Source organism: Scophthalmus maximus, chromosome 15, assembly GCF_022379125.1.
Source record: "Scophthalmus maximus strain ysfricsl-2021 chromosome 15, ASM2237912v1, whole genome shotgun sequence".
Lineage (NCBI taxonomy): Eukaryota > Metazoa > Chordata > Actinopteri > Pleuronectiformes > Scophthalmidae > Scophthalmus > Scophthalmus maximus.
In genome coordinates, this window is record NC_061529.1 from 14,333,157 (window position 1) to 14,357,020 (window position 23,864).

At 45.5% G+C, this 23,864-nt stretch overlaps 1 protein-coding gene across 6 annotated transcripts in view; it reads right to left on the minus strand.

The window, feature by feature from the left end:
• The window catches only part of dlgap2a (discs, large (Drosophila) homolog-associated protein 2a), a 147,803-nt gene that overhangs the window by 32,610 nt on the left and 91,329 nt on the right, over window positions 1-23,864 (minus strand). For all 6 annotated transcript variants that reach the window (XM_047337762.1, XM_035610334.2, XM_035610329.2 and 3 more), the window contains 2 exons: window positions 16,752-17,899; window positions 6,663-6,877 (listed from right to left, as the gene is read on the minus strand). In XM_047337762.1, coding sequence (XP_047193718.1) covers window positions 6,663-6,877; window positions 16,752-17,899 — 1,363 coding nt within the window. The remainder of the gene's footprint in view (window positions 1-6,662; window positions 6,878-16,751; window positions 17,900-23,864) is intronic.

The following is a 23,864-nucleotide window of genomic DNA, read 5'->3' on the forward strand; positions in this document are numbered from 1 at the left end:
TCATGTAAATAAAGCAATATTGAAGACACAAATTAAAATGAAAATGTTGCATCTTACAATGACAATGAAAAATATCTTGGGAATGATGGCAATCTCACACTTCCTGCTTTACATGCAGCCACTATAATTACTCTTTCGGTGGTTAAACCAAGTCCTGCCATGAAAATTACCACTGTGGGCTAATTTCTGAGGAGAATGGCTCAAAACAAGGCGTTGATTGAACAGAACATGCTGCATGGGGGGAAAAAAACAAGGTCAGAAGACAATTCTGCTGCATGAAAAATAGTTTGCAGAAGGAGAGAAGAATTCGCAAGTAGGGTTAAGATATACACTTACAAAATAATAAAAATATAGACAAACAACAAGACTACAACTAAATGAAAGGTAACGTTTTAAAAGCAAGAATGTTTACAGAATATGTTAAAGTTTTCACCAACTAACATGAAACAATCGTGTGAAAGACGTGGTCAGTGGTCAAAGACGGCCTGCATCAGTGGGAGCACACGCTGCAGCTCCTGATTCGAATAAGAGCGTTTTCCTCCACGGCCCGAAATATCTATTGTTCAGAAGATGAATTTACAGCTTGGCTTGTTGTGTAACAGTGGCCCCGCAAAGTTAGGTCGTCTGTCGGAAATTATAGTGTAACCTGTTTGCGGAAGAAGCAGATGGACCAATGCTTAGTTCATACTCCCGGTTCGGTCGGCAACGAGTCGCCGCGTGAACTCACAACTACAATGTTATGTGACGATACAGCGTCTCCTCTCCGAAGTGAGTCCAGAAGATTTACAGTATTTTAGCAAACAAGCGAGTGAATCCATCTTGTGGAAGACTCACCGCAGTGATCCCGGGTCAGAGGGAGCAACTGCTCGGGATTCGATTCTGTTCTAGTTCTGTTCAGACGAACTCACTGTGGTGATTTAGTCTGGACTACAGCAGATTACAGTTACACCTGTAATCTCTACCCAGTCTGACGGATTTACAGTATCTGCACAAACAGATGGTGACAGCTGCGGCCTCAAAATGGCCCGAAGACACACAACATTCAAATGTGTGAGGATGAGATTAGAAAACTAGGCAATGATGCCTTCAGTTTTGATAATCAAAATCCAATGTAATGACTTAAATGCGACGAAAAGCGCACACATGTTTCTCAAAAGAGTTAAGACTAAAATTAGATTAAAATGTAGCTGCCAAAAATGTTTTTTCTCTCGGAGCTACTGACTTTGCGTCACAGCCAAACAAGTATTAAAAAAAACATTCAAATTTACTAGGTAACAGGGGACAAAGGTTGCGTTATTCATAGTGGCGGAATAAAAAGTGGAATATAAGAGACAGAAAAAATAATCCCATCCATGCTTGATACGTCTCATGCAGCCACAAATCAGCGGAAGGGAATTCCACTTTGACCTTGATATGTGAGGGAGAAGTGCACATACGCAGCGATGTTTGAATGAGTAATTACATTATGTCAAATCAATTATTATTGAATGCTTTGCCCGCGTTAACTTTGATTAATTACAGTGATTCAAGAAGCTAATCATGGTTGGGAGGCAAACAAGGCGTGAGCTATTTTAGAAACTGCCAGAAAATGGGCCTGATTGATTCGCTGGCGGTGTTGACCTCCGTCATTTGAAGAGGCTAATGTCGATGTCCTTCTGTGCATGTGTGTCAACGCGACCCATTATCAACCATAACACACTCAGTGAATCGTTATGCTAATGGGTAATAGTGAAATTTGCTACGTGTCATTCAGATACAATCATCATCATTACATTCCTTAAACATCTTTGTCAGGCGGATTCATTTCTTTACTTTGTCATATCGGCTCTACGGGACATACAGGGACTGAGGGCCAAGTTGTAATTGAGGGTTGTTGGGGGTTGGGCGGGCGTAAAAGATTATTAATTAAAACAATCTATGATATCGAACTTTCCCCCCCCGGTGCACAAGGATGTTCCGGCTCAGCAGGCCTGCGACCGTGATGTATTCCTTATTGGCGGGATGAACAAAGAGGCGGCGCTGTCAACCGCGACGACGGCGTAAGAGAGCCGGTGTAGAGGGGGAAGACGGAGGGGGGAGCTGACACCACCTGACAGCTTGTTCTCACTTTCAACGTGATTTGCTTCAGGGAGCCGCCGCTGTCAAATTTGTGCTCGGCCCATCTGAATGCCCCGGCGGGGCTTCAAATTGCTGCGAGTGCGGGGAAAATCTAAACTACACCATGTCTGTCCTGAATCCAATCTAATTCCATCCCCCCCAAAAAAGCCAGATGAACCGTAATAGCACGAGAGCTCTCATGTCAGGTGTCACTCGCTTCCGCCGGGACTCTTATGTGTGGGCTCAAACAAGTGTTGGATATGGGCCACAGTGCTGTAGTGCCAAGAATAAAAAATGGGAAATAGTCCCACTTCAAATGACGAGAGACTTTTTGTATGATGCCGACAATCGAATGGAATGGAATCGTATCTGATCTAATCTAATCTAATAATACATATAACATGATAATGTATGGGAATTCTATGTAAATCCTTTTTTCATCCAAAAACTGGCCTTATCACTGTTTGCTTTCCTGTCACAGATTTTACAAATCTTTCATGCAAGATGATTTATGGGATCTGTAGTTCAATTTCTAAACTCTGCCAAGGAGGTTGTGTGATTGGTTCGACTTGTCAGCTGTTTGTTTACTCAACAGGTTGTGGACGGATTTGCATTCAGACTTTTATCAAAAATAGGTTGCTGATGAAATTTTAGATGATGATACTCATTCTGATATTTAAGAAAATAGAATTCTGCTTATGATATTTGCTAATATACTTTTCTTTCTATTTAAGAAATAACAGAGAAGAAGAAAAAAATCCATTCAAAATACACGGTATCAACTGCCCAACCTTTGTTTTGCCAATATATTTTTTACACACTGATTAGGGTGGCATGCTTGATATAATCTTCCTATTTTGTTGTTATCAGTACACAGTCCTTATTCTACTTACCTGCATCCGGTCACTATCAAATTTACTGTCCCTCCTGCTCTGCTATCAAGCCAAATCTTTCTCATGGGATCGATAAAATATGATCTCATGTTGTGTAATTTCAATATCAATATATCCAGTACCTACCATTAGCTAATCAACTGTCCAATATGGACCCGGCTGATTTATTGGTCTGGAGCTGCACCAAATCAATTTCAAACTGTTGCAGTCAGAAGAAGAAGAAGAAGAAAAAAGAACTGGATAACTCAGACGAACAAAGGCACAGGAACAGACCAGAAGATGTGTCCATCATAATCCGAGAGGAAAGACACCACATTATAGCGTTCTTATGGTGGCTTCAGAGGAGTATCAGGGCCCCGTCAGTAATGTCACCCCTGGGGACGCTGCCGGTGTTTGAAGCGGACGCAACAACAAGCCGTCTCCTCCTGACTCAATAATAATGCCACTGCTGTCGATGGACTGAGAGGCGGGCCACACAGCCTCGTCCATGCTGGTCAATATCTTCCTTTCAGCAGAGCCCAGCACACTCTCAGTACAACCACTGAGGGAGCGATTATTCAGAGGGGCCTTGGAGTACAATAACTGCAACGGATAGCCCTTCCCGCTGTTGCATCCCCATAAATCATTCACTGTTTGCCGCTATTCAAAATGAATTGTCACGGGATGCTCGGGAAGAGGTTTCGAAAAAAAAAGGAGCATATACTTCACTGTGGCGGCCCCGGGACGTTGCATTATAATCTGAAAGAGTGGTTCCAACGGCCAAACAACTGCATCTTCTCTGACAGAATATCATTATCGTCCTGCCAGATCTCAATCCATAACATGTGATTCATCATTATACTGTATATCCCCTGAGATCAAACTCTTACTACTGCAGACAACTGCACAAGCTGGATGTGGATCTCCGCTGCCCGGATCTCCGACGTCCTGCAGGGACGCGTCACACGACCGTCATGCCGTGATCATTGAATCTGTTTGATTTTCAACAGGGTCAGGTAGAGAGTGGAAATGTGCATGCGCAAACTGCATGGTTGCTGTTGAATGGTAGAGACCACGGTATAATCAATCATTATTGATATGACAATAAGAGTGAGGGAATCATCAGTGTGTATCACTCTTACTGTGACTGCCCGTTCCACACTAACGCTACGTGTCTGTCACGCCACTGCGAGGTCAGACGCAAGGTCATATTTGCATAATATCTTTAATTTATGTGACATCATTTGCCTCCGGGTCTGTGCAGACTGGAAGCAGAACGGACACCCGAAGAGGTTTAGGCACAGGAGAGACTTTCTCCACAGTCCAGCAAACCCCCGCCGGAGTAAACCGAGACATGAAACAGGTTGTACTCACATTGTGTTTCTTTTGTTGTCCATTTTCGCACGAGGGTGTTGAATCACAATTCAACTCCCTCGTGAATAACTATGACTTGGATGAATGAGAATCTCCACAGACATCCATTTTCGCAACTGCATGCCTTTTTTTTCAGCCATTTATAGAGAGATGTGACAATTACACTGGACGAAACATCCCCTCCTCTGTTTCTTTCTCTCTCCCTATCGACCCAAATACTACACATTTTATGCTATTCAATTGAAAAATAAGTCAGTATCTGGTATTGATAGATGTGTGCTCACACCAGCGAAACCAATTAACATTGGACATTTTTGATCAAAGTGTCAGGGTGCCCTCAACCATGCAGGAGGGGAGCACTGAATTAATTGTTTATGTATACCTGCATACCCAATATATTACAGTTAATATATAAATAACTGAGATCAGACAAGTCTGTTGCTTTCACTTGTTCTCACAGGCTTTTTGGTATTTTAAGAGTCATATACTTCAATATGAAGCCATTAGTTTTAGTCGTTGGGGAAAGATTAGTGGCACTAACAGACACCAAATTGATAGAACAGATAGAGCACATCTAATCAGGGCCCACAACCAATTCTAAAATCAAATTCCTTTTAAACCAAACTTTACTTGTAACAGCAAGCGATTAGCAGAAATCAGTTTTCTCTAATCCTGACTGTGCTTTGTGTCATACAGCTTTGTACAAACTCTTGGGTCACTCATGTGCTGCAAATTACTTCTTAAGAAATGTGACTGTCAAAAATGAGGCCACAAATCCAGGCGTCGTGCTCTTGAAGTTGTCGCGGTGAACTCAAACCTTGGCTGATAGATTCAAAACTGACATAAAACTGACATACAACAGAAAACAAAGGCAGATAAAGAGGTTGTGTTTCAAAGAGCAGTTCTGGGATATATATTTATTTTTAATTGTCAAATTATTAAAATAGACTTGTGAAACTCAGCTGTAATTACTGTTTGTCACATTCTGCTGCTCACAAAGTGGAACAGGTCCCTTTGAAGGGGGGGAGCCAAAGGGATTCTGCTTTCTTCTGTTGTCACCCTTCAAAAAAATGACACGGGGGAAAAGACGAATCTTCCATGAACAATACAATAATTTGAGGTCTGAAATACTACAACGATACAATTTAAAACCACAATAGGCAGCAAAATAAGATAGGTAACTTCTGAAGAGTTTCTCGTTTGGATTCATAATTGAAAAAAAGAACAATTGATAAAACTGCTAAACAATTGATTCCTAACAAATTCGGGAATCGGTGATGACGGCAACCTCTCTTTAAGTTTCTTTTATTCTATAACTGTATTTGTGATTGGTGTTTGCTCAAGATTGAAGTGAACTGGGCTGGAATTGTTAACAAATAAAGATGGAGATTAGAATGTCCGCTATGAAAACACGGGAAAATAAATTAGACGATTACAACATGCAGCGAAAAGCAACAGAATGGACGCGGGAATCCACTTATGACCTAAATCAGCTTAGGAGTAACCTCTGTGACCTGTATCTCATTCTGCCATCAGTGCTGTTCACATATAAATATTAAGTGTGATCATTTCCACATTTATGTCGATGATAACACAACCCAGCGAATCCCTCCGGGTCGAAAAGCCGCTGCTTAATGGTCTCTCAGTTAAAGCATACACTGCAGGCGAGGCTACGTTACTCTTCCTCATTGATCGGACGACTCTTATCTAATTTCATTCCGATCTAATGGATTTGCTAATGCAGTATTCAAAGTAATCATTACCCCTATCTCTGCATAGCACAGTTCCTTGTGTTTACTTTCCTGAGACATGGTCTCCAGCTTGTCTCGTCGTGTAATCCTCTTACGAGCATTTTCTTCCGCCGCCGCCGCCGCGCCGAGCTACCCGAAAAACAAAAGCCCTCGATTTCCTCAGCATTTTAATAGGACACATCCCAGAAGAACGCGGCCGCAACACTTTCTTACAGTTGAAGACACCGATATGAATATCCATAAAGGGATTTTAATGAGAACAGAGTTCAGCTATCAAGTGTTTGACACGGCAGTATAGCGGCGGGGGCCAGGCAACAAGAGAACTGCCAACACTGCCAGAGGGAATGCAAATTGGCAAATAAATGACGGGCATGGTCCTCGCTCAGAACATAAACAGATAATAGGCTGAAAAAAAATGTTTCACTCTTAACGGCTATGACTTCAAGCTGGAACAGGGAAACAGGCGTGTCTTAAAAGTGATACAATACTCCCTTAATGCATAAAGAGAGAATACATAAATAGCCGATCTATGAACTCTATAGGAACCTTTGAGTTAGGTGTGTTGTACCTCTGAGAGTCCAGCAGGTCCCGGGGTCTGATGATGGCCTTGACCAGGGCGTCCGGCCGCACCGACTTCTGAGGCGACGTCTTTGGGCTGGAGTCCGACTCGCCACTCTCCTCGTCCCCCATGGCTTTGACATAGCTGCTGCTCCGCATCCGGCGACAGGGGATCTCGTCGTCCTTCCCGCCGCCAGGGTAACCCCCCCACTCATCCTGGGGCACCTGGGTGGGACAGTGGGGGACAAGGAAGGGTTGTGATGGGTTGCGGTTTGATGGCTGAGGGGAAGCAATTTTCATATGAGGTATGATTACTTGATCTGCAAGATGCTTCTCTCTGATCACCAGCTGGTCGCTATACGATAGAATCATGTGATGACGCTCTTTGGGTTTGTCACCATAAGTTACACCATTTATTCATATACTGTATATAAAAATAAGAGCAGCCAATTTCAAAGTGCCTGAAACCGGTATTCTCTGGAATCACCAGCAGAGGGCGACTCCACTGGCTGCAAAAAGAAGTCAGTGTCCATGAAAGAGAATGACTCTCTCGACTTCTCACTCGATTTATTTTCAGTAAACACTTTCCTGAGCACTTTATGGTCTCAATTGCCAGTTTTACGTCTTCTACATTACAGCATGATGTTAATTATGTAAATTATGATGACGGTATGCATTGAGGCGTGGAGACAGCGCGATTGACAGTTATTGCCGTCCTATGGGTGCAGGTGTAGGTGGACGTGCAGGGGACGAGCTCTCAGTAAGGCCCACCGCCTGCTCCTCCAAATATGGTTACTGCTGGTTCCAAAAAAAACAAGATGGGTGACGTCACGGTGGGCTGCCACTTGCTTTTATGCCTGTATCTTTCTACCAACAAGACTCTGGGCAAAGCACCAAAACCATCAAAAGCAGATTTATAAAATGTTCCCTTGATGAAGCAATGTGTCATTTGATGGATGCCCCCGCCTCCCCCCAAAACCCCCCGGGACAGTTAGTACCATCCGCTGAGCGACGCGGGGCCATTTTCATGATGAGTCAACACACATCAAAACCGTCACACAGCTGCTCGGCTGCAGAGAAGCTCGACTGAATCGCTGTTTAAAAAAAACTTGGCTCAGCTGTTAATCACACCTACTGGCAAAAAAGGACTCTCGGAAAACAGAGCTAGAGGAGCCGTCTTTGCTCGCCCCGTCGTATTTGTCCCGTGTGGAAACCTTCCGGGCAGTTCGCATGCGGCAATTTTCATCCATTTTTTTTTTTAAAAGCAGGTAGTTGAGCGCAGGGACGTCATCATCACCATCATCATCCCATTCAGAGGGAGAACATGCACTCGCCGCCTGTCTGTACTGCACATGGAGTGAATGTTTCACACTGGACAGGCAGCATTAGTCTTGAGAAGAAAATATAAAAGAGAGCATCTTGTATACAGGTGCTCTGGCGGCAATGCGGGTTAATGTCCACATTAGTCGTACATGCTTTGGTCAGACGGACAAATTTTGTTATTGGAATCAATTTCAACAAGATTACGCGCAAAGTATAAAAAAAAAAAAAATGTGAGTCCATCATGGTGCATGCCATGAAACAGCATCTAATAGGTTTCTGTTCCGGAGATGCTTGTGTGGCTTATTAAAATCTGGTGCGCCAAGATCACCCACTCACACGATGAACTGCTGATGATTGTTCACAAGCTCATTATACACAACGCCGCACTCACTCTTTCTACCTCACAGGGACACACGGACACACACACACACACACACACACACACACACACACACACAAAAACAGCACAACAGGGTTCAATTACTGTTCAATTACGACAACGGTAGCGAGCAGCTGAGTCAGGGTCTCAGCATTCCCTGCACATAAACACACATACAACGCAACAAGCACACACACATACACACACACACTCACACACACACTGTGATATGAAAGCACGGACGTCCCCTGCGTCTCCTCCCCTGTTCTCCCCTGCTCCAGATTTATCTCGCCGCAGCGTCGGTTGTGTGTGATGGTCACAAGCTTTCGTTGGTCGCTCATTTACTTGGTCGATGAGCTGAACGCACAAAATGTGACATTGTCACTAATCGTGAAACTCTGTGTGGAAGTTGAAGGTTTTTTTTTCTCCAATGCCGGAGCCATCCGTCACTTTAACATTCTGGCAGCCGGAGCAGCCTCGGCGCGGTGCCAGTCAACCCGGGCCCAGATTTCATTAAGTTAAATCCGAGTTGGGTCCATATTTCGTTGACATTACAGCAATTCTGCAGTCAAGACAAGCTGTAACCCCCCCCCCCCCCCCCCCCCCCCCCCCCCTCCCCCCCTCCCGTGACTATTGGTTATTAAAACACTGCATAAACGTGTGATTATACGGATAATACTGATTCTGTGGGTTTTTTGACACTCTCTACTGACTCACTCGCTACTCACTGGTTAACAGTGAACTGGGTGGCAAGTTGACGGGCTGTGGCAAATGTCAGGAGGAGACAGGCAACATCCAAATGTCATCAGTGCGTCGAGCGCGTGACTCTAATTGTTTTCTGAGGCGAATGTCATCTAATGGAAAAACAACAACTGAAATGGGATTTGTTATTCAAAGATTAAAAAAACAATACGGTTGATCCTTACTGTGGAAAGCAGACGGTATTTTCAAACATGATATGTTGGGAACAGCAAAATGCACATTATGACACCGATGAGACGTAGAAACCATTGATAGCTCTAAAGGTATCTGTTCATTTTAGTTATATATATATATATATATATATATATATACAACAAAAAATAAAGCACCGACACCGCAGCTGTTTTCAGACATGTGCTCTGCGATATCTGGAAAGTTTCAGGAAAATGTCTGGACTGTGAATATTTGAAAGCCTCTAAATTCTACTGACCACTAGGTATCGATGCCCACCCACCACAATAACTATTCTAACAAGTATCCCGTCAAAATAAATTGACTCGAATAACTGATCAGTAATGGCTTCATTGCGAACACACTGTTTGTAAAATCTGCATGGAAGCAGCCTTTGACGCCTATGATGTGAAGTAAGCATGGGGCAAGGCCTGACTGATGGGGATCACGGTGTGGCCTCCAGGTCTTTCATGCTCGGGAGCAAGTTTCAGGGCAAAGCTGCAGGGTAACATCTTGAAAAAAGGTGTTGGTAAATGCATTTCAATCGGGAGAGACTAGTGAATGAACAATATTTCTTCCAATTTAAACAATTTCATGCGATGATGAGCCTTGATAAAAGTCTTTGGCGCTTGGACTCTATGGGGAGATTTTGTAGTTGAGGGCACCTGCCCTAAGCCTTAGCAAGAAGGTCCACCCATGGAGCCCAGACACCGGTGGCGATGGTGGTTTGAAGACTTGCTGATACTGATTGAAGAGATGAATGTGATGAGTCTTTGAAGACCAGGCGGAGACGGGGAGGAGGAGGGTGCGTCTGACAGCAGCATGAGAGAACTATGCACTGAGAGGAGACACATTTAAATACACAGCAACAATACGATATGCTCACGAGGCAGACGTATGATAATTCTACTGGGTGGATATGACCAGCTGGCTACAGCTTCAATGACGCCCAGGGAAATGACAGCGGCGAAATGCGAGTGAGCATGCGTGATGGGGAGGAAAGGCAGGATGAATGAGAAGCATACTACTGTATGATAGAATAGCATGCATGGAATAGTCTTCCTGACTGAACTTAGGCTAGATCTACATACGTGGCACACATGAGCAGCAAAAGTCACCGACATTCGCGCACGCATCAGGGACAAACAAGCTCATTGTGACGTCTTCGACCCAGCGCATGCAGAGACACGGACGCACCGGCTCTTATCCCCTCGGACGCATAACCACACTCAAGCCCACATCCCGATAGCAGCCATTCATCTCCCCTCCAAAGACAGGCATTGCAGCGGCTATCAAACTGAGTCGATGGGTTAATTAAGTCTTGGAGGGGTTTGGTATTTTTAGACGTCTAATTAATGAGCGGAACGCCGGAGGACAGGCGCAAGCTGTGGTGAGGTTTGTTTCGTTTGGGTTCTGTTGACAAACCGGATAGATTGTAGGGTGTCTCCCGGTGAAAGGTATGGAAAAACACACACACACACACACGCACACACGCACACACACACACACGCACGCACACACGCACACACGCACACGGCGTCCCAGCATGCTAAGCGACGAGGACACTTTTCAACACGGGCTTTCACCGTAACTCAATCGGTCAATCTAAGTGTATTTGCATAGCACCTTTCATGCAGGCCAGCGCAGTGCAAAGAGCTTCACAGGCAGAGCAGGTGTCGACTTTATGATGAAGTAAAACCCAGATAGAAAAAAAAAAAAAAAGAACAAATAAAATAGACATTGACTTACAGATCCCACTGGGAGGACATGGTATTCAGAGGTTATCATGCACCCACCAGCTCACTGCCATGTAAAATCTCTCCTGTTCCTGAATAACACGCGGCAGGAGAATCTGTATGTTTTTCAAATGCCGTGATGAGAGTTTTTTCTCGCGGCCCACTGGGGTACGAAGTAGATGTTAACACGGCTACTGCGACTTTGCCAATAAATGGCATCGCTGAAATGGCTCACAAAGACGCCATAGCGGGGATATGCAGACACCGGCATATATACTGTGTGTGTGTGTGTGTGTGCGCGTGTGTGTGTGTGTGTGTGGCCAGGCAGGCCTTAGGCTAATGCTCCTGCAGTGCAGCAGTGCACTTCATTGATTAACTCTGCAGTTCTATCTATACACGGCCCCCTCTCCCGCTAAGAAACATAAGTCACTGAGAGATAGAGAGAGAGAGAGATGGAAGGTATATTTTGATTAAGACAGAGAAATGGCTGAGAGGGAGAGGAAGGCCGGGAGAGAGTTGGAACGCTGCAGCCCCTCACGTCCTCCCACAGGATTGCACGGATACGCTCTCGGTGAGGGGGCGACTGTAGTGTCTCCTCTTCCCTGCGTCACAGGGGAGAACGGATAAACAGATTCCTTACCAGCCGCCCCGACGGACCGAACGCCTACCACGCTCCCACCGCCGACTCTCGTCGCCTATCTTCCACCGCATGCACGCCCACACATCTCGACACTTTGTACCATTGGATGTGACATGGCCGGGGATAAAAGGACAATCGTGCACAGGAAGTTGTGCGAAAAATCGACATCACTTTCATTAAACCAATACTATCAGGCTAACTCTGAGTACAAGTCCACCAATAGACTTATTGGGATCAGCAAAAATATCCAGAGTCAATGTCTAGCCTTACAGCCAAACCCTAACATGCTGATATTTTCTGCTATTTTTTAAACTTTTGTTGATAAGCACCAATAGGAAAATATAGCTCGGGCTGACAGGAAATGTCTTTCAAGTATAGCCGATTAGAAACTTCACTGTTGACCACAAATATCAACCTCGTGGTGATAGAGGACAAGTTAGGACTGAGTTCATTAGGACCCATCCTCTGGGCACCATGAATGTCTTTACAGAATGAAACTGCTATAGTTGTTCAGATATTTCAGTGAGGGCCGAAGTGGTGTACAGACCAACCAGCGGGCCAAACATCGACATCACTCCATCTGTGCCACCGGCATGCTGTCGATTTCTGTTGCGTGGCTGGATTCTTTTGTTTTTTCGTGGCGCATTTTCCTTATAGCATCATGAGACTAAACAATAGAGCCCATAGACATATATCTAAATATACCATTTATAGACATGAACAGATGTTTTGGGGCAGCAGCTGAAATTGCAACTGTGGGACTTAACTCCTGGTCCACTTTGGAGATAACTCTACAGGGCCAAAAAATGAGAGGTGCACGTCCTCGTGAAGTGGAACCTTTGCGCTCCTGACGACACGGTGACATCAATTTGACGTCACGGCCGCCATGCGGACGGGCCGATGCTTCAAGCATAAATCCAGCTCCACTCTTAGGATCACTATCACTTTGCCTACATTTAAGGATCTAACATTTTTGGGAAAATCCTGACTCTCCGGGATAAAACAGCTTATTTAACAGATTTGCTGTTTTCTTTATGTTTCCTATGAATTAGAAAAAAAAACCCAGAACAAACTGACTCAATCGATACACATCAAGCCCTTCACACCGGCAGATCTGTACCAAGAGGCCAATTAAAAATCTAAATCTAATTGGAAAAAAAGAAAACATTGCAGAGATAAAAAAAATAAATAAGGAAACCTTAAAATACAGCACACAAAAGAACGTTTCTAAAGAAAAAAAAAGTATCCAGTTGTTGTTGGATGTATTTTGATGGCAGATAAAAGAGAGGGGCTGTTCTTGCCCCATGAAGCAGCGGGAGGTAAATGCCAAGGCAACAGACATCCTGGCCAAATTCCAAGAATTCTGAATTCTGAAAATATTTCTTTCTACAATATTCCTCGTGATATTTCTCCCTTTTGTTGTTCTTTACTAAACTTTTGCTTTTCTCTTCCAAATAACAGGAAAGACGTACTCCTGTTCGCTGTCATGGGCGGCACGTCACTGACCGACCATTGGCAGTGTAATATTCATAACAAATCACCTCCCACACTGCCTCGGAGGCGATCCTTGTCAAGCTCAGCGGGCGACCGGCTGACAGCGGAGGGGTTGTCAGCTCATCAGTAGAAGAGCTCGCCCCCTGCGCTTCGCTCTGCCCGTCTCCCTTCAGCTGACATCTGCTCTGCATCATCTTCTTTTGCACCGTTGACACCTTCACGACGCACGGCGCACACAGTTGCGACGGTCTCTCGCGGCTGATGCCTTTTTATCTGCACACCCCGATAACTGCGAACTTCAAGAGTTATATTTTAATCTGAGTGAAACTCTTGTGTGAACTTCCTCCTCGTCAAAATCTCTGTTTGATGGTTTGGGACGATCAAGGTTTAGCATTAATTATTTGGCCCTTAAACGTTATCCCAATATTCACTCTATATTTAGCTACTGTATGTTCTAGTCCCCATCAACAAAAGACACCTGGCTCTTCAGGTTTTCACTTTGTTCACAGCTGCTGCAGCTTCATATGTCCTTCAATACCTTAAGTGGGAAATGGCTGCCTCTGGGAGACTAGAGAAAAGGCCAATACAATAATGGTCAAGTATGTCTCTATTCAAGACCTCCACATTCTCCATGTCCTGGACTTTGTGCCAAATGTCTCGAAAATGTCACGCTGAGTCTCTCATGGTGCGAAGGATTCCTGGCAAGAAAATGCAAATAAAGCAACAAATATTGCTATTAAACTCAAACAATGTGGAATAAAGTGTGGGCCAATTTACCCTTTAAATGGTTACAGCCAGACAGTCTCCCTGTCAAAGGTTTGAGATTATGATAATAAGTTAATAATAAAACAGAAGTATGAGCAGATGCCTGCCGACACGGTGGCGACCACGAAGCCACCCCGTCGCCTCAGGCGGCAGATGAGTAACATTTCTTGACAAGCTGCTGTCTGATCCCGCCGTTCCTGGGACAACATCTTACTAAGTAATGGTTCATGGCCTGGACGCTAACTGGGAATCCTATGATGACAAAGTTAGGGAACCCCTGTGTGTGTGTGTGTGTGTGTGTGTGTGTGTGTGTGCAGGTTATTGTAGCTTTAAGTCACAATGCCAGTTTTGTTTCTGCTGCTTTGCACAACCGTCAGCCTTTCTGCCTCTCAAGCTCCACCTTTGGCAAGCCATCATGGCAATTAATTGGCTTATTAAATCCCTTCCGCAATGCCCCATCAGCAAAACTATCAAAGACTAATCCTTCCTTTGTACCACGGTGTGCTCTCCCAGCATAGAGCAGCGTTTGCCGGAGCCGCCACCTTAATCAGGCCTGAGAGCTGTCAGGAAGACAGACATTTATTGCGCCGTGAAGTTACAGGCCAGGCACAAGGAAGGTTTATTTACATATCTCACCCCGAGAGTGTGTGTGTGTGTGTGTGTGTGTGTGTGTGTGTGAGGGAAAGAGCGACAGAGATGGCGGACCAAACACTGACATTCCTCCAGGTGAGCCTGTCACTAATGGCTGACAAATGTCATCCACAACCACCTCCTTTCATTAATATCAAGTTCTCGGGCAAACCCATGAAGGAATAGCAAAATGTGTGTGTACGCGCGTGTGTGTGTGTGTGTTTTCAGGAGGGGTTAATTTGGGCTAATTTGTGAAATGACTCAGAGACGGTGAGTGATGGCAAATGCCACTGCCGATTCTCTAACATTTATCATTTCAGAGAAAGAGCAGCCCAAATTAATCTATCTCTGTCTTGCCCAATGTCCAGTTAATCGATCTCGCGCACACGCGCCCGCCCGCCCGCCGGAGGGGCACGAATTAACGCACAGGCGCCTCACGTCTGTAAAAACAAATCCCCCTCTCTCGCACTCACACGTGGACACCCATTCAGTGCAGTGCAGAGCGGACAGTTGTGGGTAGATCCACATGAGCAGACGCAGGAAGTGAAAACTTCTCAATGTGACCCCCTCGGTGTGAGCACCGCTCCTGACTATTGGCTCCATCTCTCTGCCTGACTGCTCCTGCTGATGAGCAACAACAGTAGCCGTGGGGGAGCGAAAATAGCCATCCCTTTTGCCGTTTCCTCCCCGCTGCTTCCTGGAGCATCTCCCGTGCATCCACAGAGGAACGGGCCCCGGTTGCACGCGTCTCAAACTTTCCCAGTCCCTCTCCTTCGATGCATCTTCCAGCGCTCCGAAAGGGCATTGATTCTCCTCCGGGGAGGGGAAGATGTGTCACCCTGCATGGATTGGATTGATAACGCCGGGCTAAATATAGCCCTGCGGCAGGAAGCAGGAGAGGAGGGTATTTTTAGAAGTGTTTATAGTGCAATGACTTGGACACCTCCTCAGCTGAATGACCAAATGGAAGGGAGGAAGGGGTTGGGGGGGTGGGGCGCCCGTGCGTCATTGGGAAATTACTGCACTTAAAGCGATTGTCCGAGAAAATGATCATCAGTTATGTTTAAAAGCATGCTTATCAAAATGACTCTGGAGGCTGATTTGAGTAATGTATTGGCTTTCTGATTACAACAGTCCCTAATCCCTACGATGCTCAGATTACAGAGTCTTCAAGTTTCCCAAAGTGCTCACGATTATTTTAGCTGCAGGTGGTACAAACATGATGCTGTCGGATACCACATTGTTGTCTACTAACGTTGATCCAAAGTCAATTTTTTTCGCTGCTTGGATTGGCAAACTATCTATTTCTAAGCATGCCCCCCCCCCCCCCCCCCCCCCCACCCCCACACAGATTATACCCTTCACCGTGCATCTCAAACCTGTGAAACACTTCCGTGAGAAGCGCTGACTCACTTTGAATTGATCCCCGCGGTGCTATGGGGTCTCATGCAGAGCCAATCATAGGCCTCGGCTCAATGTTAACCTTCCCCAGGGCTAAACCTATGCAAAATCGAAGCAAACAACACGGTGAGAATCAGCATTCATTTCTGGTTCCTTTATTCTCATACTGCTGACTCTTCCCTTCCAGCGCAGGCCATTCGTTGTATGGAATTAATTGATTTGTCCCGCTGTGATAGTTCTCTCGGCTGCAAGCAACATGCTGAGCCACAGGACAGGTTGACATTGTAATATCCAGCGACAAACAAAACACTTTCTTTCAGATCAATAGGCGTTGTCTGTCAAGGAAGAACAGTCGCTCATCACAGCTAAATGTCCAGCTGGGACTTTTTCTTCTTTGATCGACAACGCCTTATGGAAAAAGAATGATTTCTCTTGAACTGTGTTGCATTGCATAAACATCTTATGAATTTTCCATAATGGTGAATGGACACTCAATCACTCTGAGAGATAAAAATGTATTTAACATCTCTTCAATTGCTTGTTTGCGATTAAATCACTGTCTTCGGCTCTCCAGCACATCCTCCAAATACCCATCATCTAGCCACAAACAGATCCGCGCATTTCAACAGACCAAATGCGTTTGTCAGTGTGTGACTTTCCCCAATCAAGCGGCATTAAAAGTAGTGTGCATGCAATTTTTGTTAATCAGTGAAATTTAGAAGCTGCCGTGTTTGACTGCAAAAACCACCACACCCACTGCTTGAGAAGCACGAGACGAGTGACAGTAGAATAACTCACCTGTAGATAGTGACAGGGCCTGATGTTGGCCTTGAGGTCAGTGGGTGTCATGGGCTTCTCCAGGTTGAGTGAGGACTTCCTGTAGGCCTCTTTGGCTTGGCTGACTGTGAGCGTTGACCAGGAGCTCCTCTTCATGAACTTGCCCTCCGGCGCCATGCTTATGCTCTCGCAGGCTGAGCACTTGACGTCATTGTTACTCTTGGAGGTCTTTAGCGACAGGTCTCCCGCCAGGTGGCTGTGCATGGAGTCCGGGTAGCAGTGGCTGATATGGTCCACGGGATGCCGCGACATGATGCTCGGTGTCCTGTACGTGCTGTCACTATCCAGGTTATCGTCCGAGCTCCACCAGCCTCCCGAGCGTTGCTTGCCACTGCCCTCAGACTTGCGGTCTTTGCTCTTGCTGCGCTTGCTGTGTTTGTGGTGGCCTTGGTGGTGGTGATGGTGGTGGTGTGAGTTGTCCCGGTGCGAGTCGCCTTTGGTACCGTTCATCTTGGAGGATCCTTCTAGAGAGTGCGACTTCGTGAACAGCTTCTGTACCGAGTGAACTAAGTGGCGTATTCGCCCGGGACTCTCATGGCGCTGCTCTGTGGTTGTGGTGGTGGTGGAGGTGCGTTGGTACTGCAACGTGTGGAAGCCATCCCGGTGCAGCGGCATCTGCTTTTCAAATTGGTCCAGGAGGTTTGCTGGGATTCTGTTCATTTTGCCGCTGCCGCCATGCGAGGATGAGCCACCGTCGTCTCGGGAGTCCCTGCCACCAGAGGTGTTCCCACCGCTGTCCCGTGAAGCGCTGCCATAGTGCATGCGGGGGAAAGTGCTACTAGAGATGGAGTGGTCAGTGGCCGACATGGACACCGGCATCACCATGCACTCAGAGTGGATGGAGCTCCGTGGGGAGCAGCAGTGGTGGCCATCAAGGGGGCAGCTCTCAGTGGGGCTAAGGAGGTAGGAGGGTGACCTCGAGTCACCATGATGGAGGTGGTGGTCCAGGGAATGGTCACATTCAGCCAGGCCACAGGTGTGGGCCGAGGCGGGAGAGGTGAGCTGGAGCTGGGAAGGCCGGCCACCGGAGAGACCCTTCATGTTCCTGGGTGGAGGGGAGTAGCTGTCCTCATCGAAGTACTGCGAGGGCGACCATGAATACTGCTGGTCTGAAAGCAGAAAAAAGAGAGAGACTATCAAATTTCACCCAGTGTAAAAAAAATCATTCTCAGAAATGCATTAAACACACGGGCGGAAAAAGTCTGGTGCCAAATCACAAGTGTTCTTCCAACAGGCTGCTTACTAGCCACCGTACTCTCATGCTACAAATCCACCTCAACTACAAAGGACAAACACACACACACACACACACACACACACACAAACAACAACTCAAAAAAAGCAGCACATCTGAAATGTGGAAGTGAAATCAACAGATTGCACAGACAAAATCTCAGCCGTTCCATTTTTCACACTCAGTTCGGGTCTGTGGCGGCATACGGCTGCAGAGACGGGGGAAACAAGGGAGAGGGACAGGCGACAGGTAGGAGCCTGCATTTGCCATTTATCCAATGCAAAGTGAAGTAATAGCCTATCACTTTGTGGCGCTGGTGTCATCCATCAAAGCCCTGAGGAGAGCGCCGTGAGCCTTATGGCCGGATGAGCGTCCTTGGGAGGCGATCACCAAGTGCACCTTCCCTCCGTCTCTCTCTGTCGGCCATGTAGTCTGAGATTAACACCCAGTTCTCTGTGATTGGTCACCAAGGGCAGACGTGCTCACACTTTATTCAATTGTATTTCACTTCATCAGAGGAAACGTTTACTTTATCTATACGCCGCACCGCCATCTGCCTCCACTGTAATTACAATGACCATCTTTTGATTAGCGCCAGGACTATGGGGGTTAAAATTTCATGGGTTAAAATGAGTGCTAAGTTATTAATGGCACCATGGATAGTACACTTGATCTTCTGTCTTAACATGGTTTTATCTTGGAAATGATAAAGTTGTTCAAAAGATCCCAGATTGTAAAAATAGATTCTAGTCTAAAGGTCTTCAGCCCCCCCCCCCCCCCCCCGTTTTAATTTATGAACTATCTAACGACTCTTAATTAAATGATGCTATATAATTAAAATGGTCAATCTTATTAATCATAAGCGCAAGTTTAATGTACTTCATAAAACAATATTATGTCACCCAATTAATTTGGTTTTGCTTATTACCTGGTCCTCAATATAAAAGCTAAAAATTAGAGCGGTGGAAAAGCTTCTTCCATGTTTCAAACTCATCTACACTGCAGTGTCACAAACAAAACACCAAAGGAAAAAAAAAAGAAAGAAGACAAACAAAGAATAATCATATCCAAGCTCACTTTCCTGCCAATGATGTGCCTCATAAATCCCCTGCACTTCCACGCCCACTGTAACCCCATGACACGAACGAGAGTTTTTAGCGACCTGCCACAGTGAGAGAAAAGATGTGGGCCAAACTGTAGATCCTTTGAAGTATATTAATGCATTAGCATATCAATATTTTTTCTTTAACGTCATCATAAACTTAATTCTGATACTGTGATCGTGTGATTGTTGAGTTAAATTGCAGCACACCATCACATCCTTGTCCCCGCACTAGTGATTCTCACTGCTGGGTTGGAGTTTGGACTAAATGTTATTCGTGCTGGTGGGAGTCTTAGCGCCGCTGTTCTTCAAAATTAAGGCCACATTACCCCATAACATAATTGCTTCCTGTCTGTTCTTTCCTTTCTCATTACTGACGGTGACAAATGATATTGTCCATCCCAAACACTCCTCACACCGAACAACTCCGTCTCCCTGTTATGTGCCATTAAGTATGCCATTTTCTCATATCAGCGTACCTATAACTTTAACCCCTCTAAGTTGTCAGACCACACGCCGCCACAAGCGCATTTATACAATATTTGATTTCCTACATTGTATGTAGTAGTACTCCTTTGTAAAAAGGAATTTAAAAAAAGTTGATGTGTACAGTCAATGAAGTTCTCCTAAGTTCTCTTAGAGTTTTACCATGAAAATTAGGGAATTTTCTTTTTTCATTTTTTAAAATTATGTTATTCTTTTCAACCTGATGAATCAAGATTCAGTCGCAGGGCTCTTGATCTCAGTTACCTTTTGCTGAGGGAGAGTGCATCAAGATTTTGGGCCCTGTCAGAGAACTATAAGTGAAAGGAAACTAGCTCTAACCTGACAATGAAGTGACTAAATTGTATAAGGAGTTGAGGGATATGAGTATAGTGTGTTTATGTAGTAATGTATTTAACTTCAGATACGGGGACACTATCTGACAGAAGTCTTCAAGTCCCATGCAGTATAACAAAAACAACATGAAATCTAAAAGTTCCCATCATTACATCACTGACCAGAGGTGAGCCATGAAACATATATCCAAGTGGCTGCCACAATATACCTGATATGGGAAAATCTGTGATATTGACACATTTATATTGATTCTCACTCTGTATCGTCACATCTCCCAACCCTTCCAGCATCTACCCCGCCAGTGTTGAAAATAAAACGACATTTTTGATGTCTAAAAAGAATTATTGGATACCACAACACTCCATACTGTATAAGTGTCACTGTGTGGTACGAGTTGGACACCCAGAAGATGTTAATCACTGACTGTATTGAGGATTTCACTCTATTGATGAGAACTGTAAGAAAACACTCACTCTCTCTCTCTCTCTCACACAAAATGAGAATGAGCATGACTTACTGTGCTCTCAGTGAATTGTGACCGAGGGTTGGAAGCTTTCTTTTCATCTTTCAAATTAGATAAAAGTTTATTCCTTTCAAAACTTATTTTTAATGAGATCTAAGATCTCAACCCCCGAGGTGCAGCTCTGCTCTTCTGCCTGCCGCCGTCCCCCCATCTGTCGAGATGAAAACAAACTCTCACTGTTTACCAGTCTTACGCAGGGATGTCTACTTGGCAGACTGATGTGAAAAATTAATCCGAGCTACTCTAAGCATGCACGAGGGGGGGGGGGGGGGGGATAAGACGTTTCCCCCCGCCTCGGGTGGAATTGTTTTTGTGAGGCTGCGCGTAACTAAGCTGAAAAAATATTACTACTGAGGACAATTGAACAGGCTCAATCAGGTGAACACGCTTGTCTCCGGTCAGTCCCAGTCGCCGCAGCGAAAGGACGACGGAGCATTATTGATCGAGGAGCGGCGCTACTACGTTTCTGTCTGAGGTTAAGTCACTCTCTTTGTCCAAGGCCCGACTATTCCTCAAGGTATCTCGCGGAGCTGCACTGAATAGAATTATCTACCCGCGGTGTTTTGGCATTTCATGGGATTATATGACAGATGACTGACTGGTCCACCCTCCGTCTCGCTCCTTTTTTTTCGCCTCTTCCTCTGCTAATACAGAGTTGTACTTTAACCAAAGGGAGAGAAGATAGAAGTCGACACACTATTCAAAGAGGAAACAGCGCAAAGCATTTTGAAGGTTATTTAATATTTACATACTGGCACTGAAGGGATCGTGGCAAGTGCTCCGCAAACACGGAGACAAGAAGGCCTATCGGTGACATCTGTGGACATGGAGAGGGCTTGTTTTTTTTTTTGTTTTTTTTACACCGGTACAAGCGCCTGCCATCACATTATCGGCTTCTCTGCAAAGTGCTTAGACGGACTGTCAGGGTGGGTGGTGAATTTGGAAACTGGATGGCAAATCATTTCAGCACAGCACACATGTAGTGGGGGGCTGGGGTTAGATGTTGGCAGTAAAAACAGATGAAAAAGAACAGGATATTTAATAAAAGGAAAAGGCAAGGGATCCTTGACCTTTACGCGAAAGACTAAACCAATTGGCCAGACTTTCTCCCTGCAGTGACAAGAATCCCCTGGCTTGTGAAGACATTTCCCCAGAAATGAAAAACAGAGACAATCACATTCGACTTAACATTCTGCACATCCCGCAGTCGCCCGGTCGTGTCTGACTTAACACCCGGACCGATACTCGGCTCTCTGATGTCGTCGGGGCCCCCTGCGCTCCACTGTGATGAACACACCATATATCTGACGCGAGGGAAACAGAGTCAAAGGAAGAGGCTCATTTACCGCGGGCCTCTGTTCTGTGCCGCTGCTCCGCCCGCGTGCGGAGTGTGAGTAAAGGTCGTCGTGCTCCTCTTAACACATTAGCATTTAAATAGCATTATATCTGCGCTGAGTATCACTGACAGCTCCCACTCTTCCACCGGCCCAGACCCCTAACTGGAGTTGAAAACAAAGTTAAAAGATAATAAAGCGCTGGACTCGACTGGGAGATCAGAAGCGTGCGACCTTCAGACCCGGCGGTGGTTTGCATGGTCGCTGGCTGCAGTAGCCTAATATTGTTGAGGTACAGCCTTGATTTCTTTTTTGCATCACAGACAGAATATGTCAACCTGCTCTCGAGAGGTGCTGTACAAATAAATGTATCTACATTCTTTTGAAACAGATGCAAAACGTATTTTAAATCCTCTATGCTTTCGAATTCATTCAAATATACTGTATATCGTGCAACAAACCGTCAAAGGGAGGCAAAAGTATTTTTGCATTAGTAGCCGAGACAAAAGGTTCTACATATGTTTTCCAATAATGTCTAGCTATTTGACCACCATCCTTTTCCCACTGGCCAGAGCAAAGTCACACCGCCCTTATTTTCTAGGCAAATCAAATCGAACAAGCAGCTTTCTTATCCATCTCCCAAAGGTTAAATGCCCTCTCGCCAGAATTCTGGCCTTTCTTAAGAGAATCAAAGGAAGGGGAATTGTGTCCTCAAAACCTTTGGGGCAAATCAGCAAAGGTCTGGGCTATTAGATCTACGAAGGATCGAATAGACATAGAGGAAAAGCAGCGAGTGCAATCGGCTTTGCAAGCCTGATCATATCCACCACAGCGACGCGGATCAAATTGAAGGCCTCGGCTTACAGCTCTGGCACATACATCCTGCCCACTTGTCCATCCAGGTGACGGCGCAGGACGATTAATGCTTACATTTTATTTGCTAATGCAACACTCAACTATAACAGCAGCTTCAAACTGCCACAGCAACTAGGAGCCAATTACTTGCCGTCACTGACATCTTTCCATCATCCGTCTCTGGCCCGAGCGCGACACCTCAAATGCCAGGAAGAAAAGAAAAGAAAACCTCCCCCCCCGGCTCCTTTCATGTTCGATGCCGTGACTGACAACTGATGCTGAGACATGGGATATAAAAAAAAAAAGATAATCAAAGACTCTGCTCCACCACAGTGTGCCGAGCCAGCGCTGCATGTGTCACACACGGACAGCTTGGCTCACATGGCCCCTCATACCCCTCAGACCAACGGCCCTAAATCAAACCGGGCAAACTGGGAATTCATGCTCGGGGGATATTGAAATGTGTCACATGAATCTATACAATGATTCACTCTGTTCAAAAAAAAATGAGACCAGCAGTCCAAACGCTCACTTCTGTGAAATTACAAGTGTCCCACTGTTGACAGATGGGTCGTTGCACTCTGGCCTCTGCAGCCGCTGTTGCACAGAGCTGCTTGTAGTTATGCTCGGGCAGAGAACTCCCCTTCACTTTCCCAGTCATCACAGCCTGCACCCCGCGATCTCTCTCTCGCATGCTTCTATGTTCTTATTTTAAAATGGCACTTTAAAACGGGAACGGTCTCCGTCCATGCAAGCGTTTTTGCTCCATATCAGTATTGATCCCACACCTGAAGACTATACATATACCGCACACTGTACCAGTGTAAACAGGAAACAGATTGTCTACTCTGCAGGTTGCTTGGTTACAGAAAATACTACGCCCGAGGAAACCACAATGGTGAAAAGAGAGAGCAGGGATTTCTTTTCTTGGACCGGTGACGAGGTGGATCTGCTACCGACGGTAAGTGTTGGCCATAGTTTGCGTTCGTCGCCGGTAGTGGAGTCGCGACTGATAAGAACCGATGATGACGCCAATGCGGGCGACTGCGTCATTGATTTCCAAAGTATGTTTTTTGCCCGTCCATACTACAAACGTCTCATTTCAGCTGCTCAAACACTACGGAGTGGTGCGGACGGCGGGCGCATACCTAGCAGCCATGGTGCATTTTAAAAAAACGAAAATGTG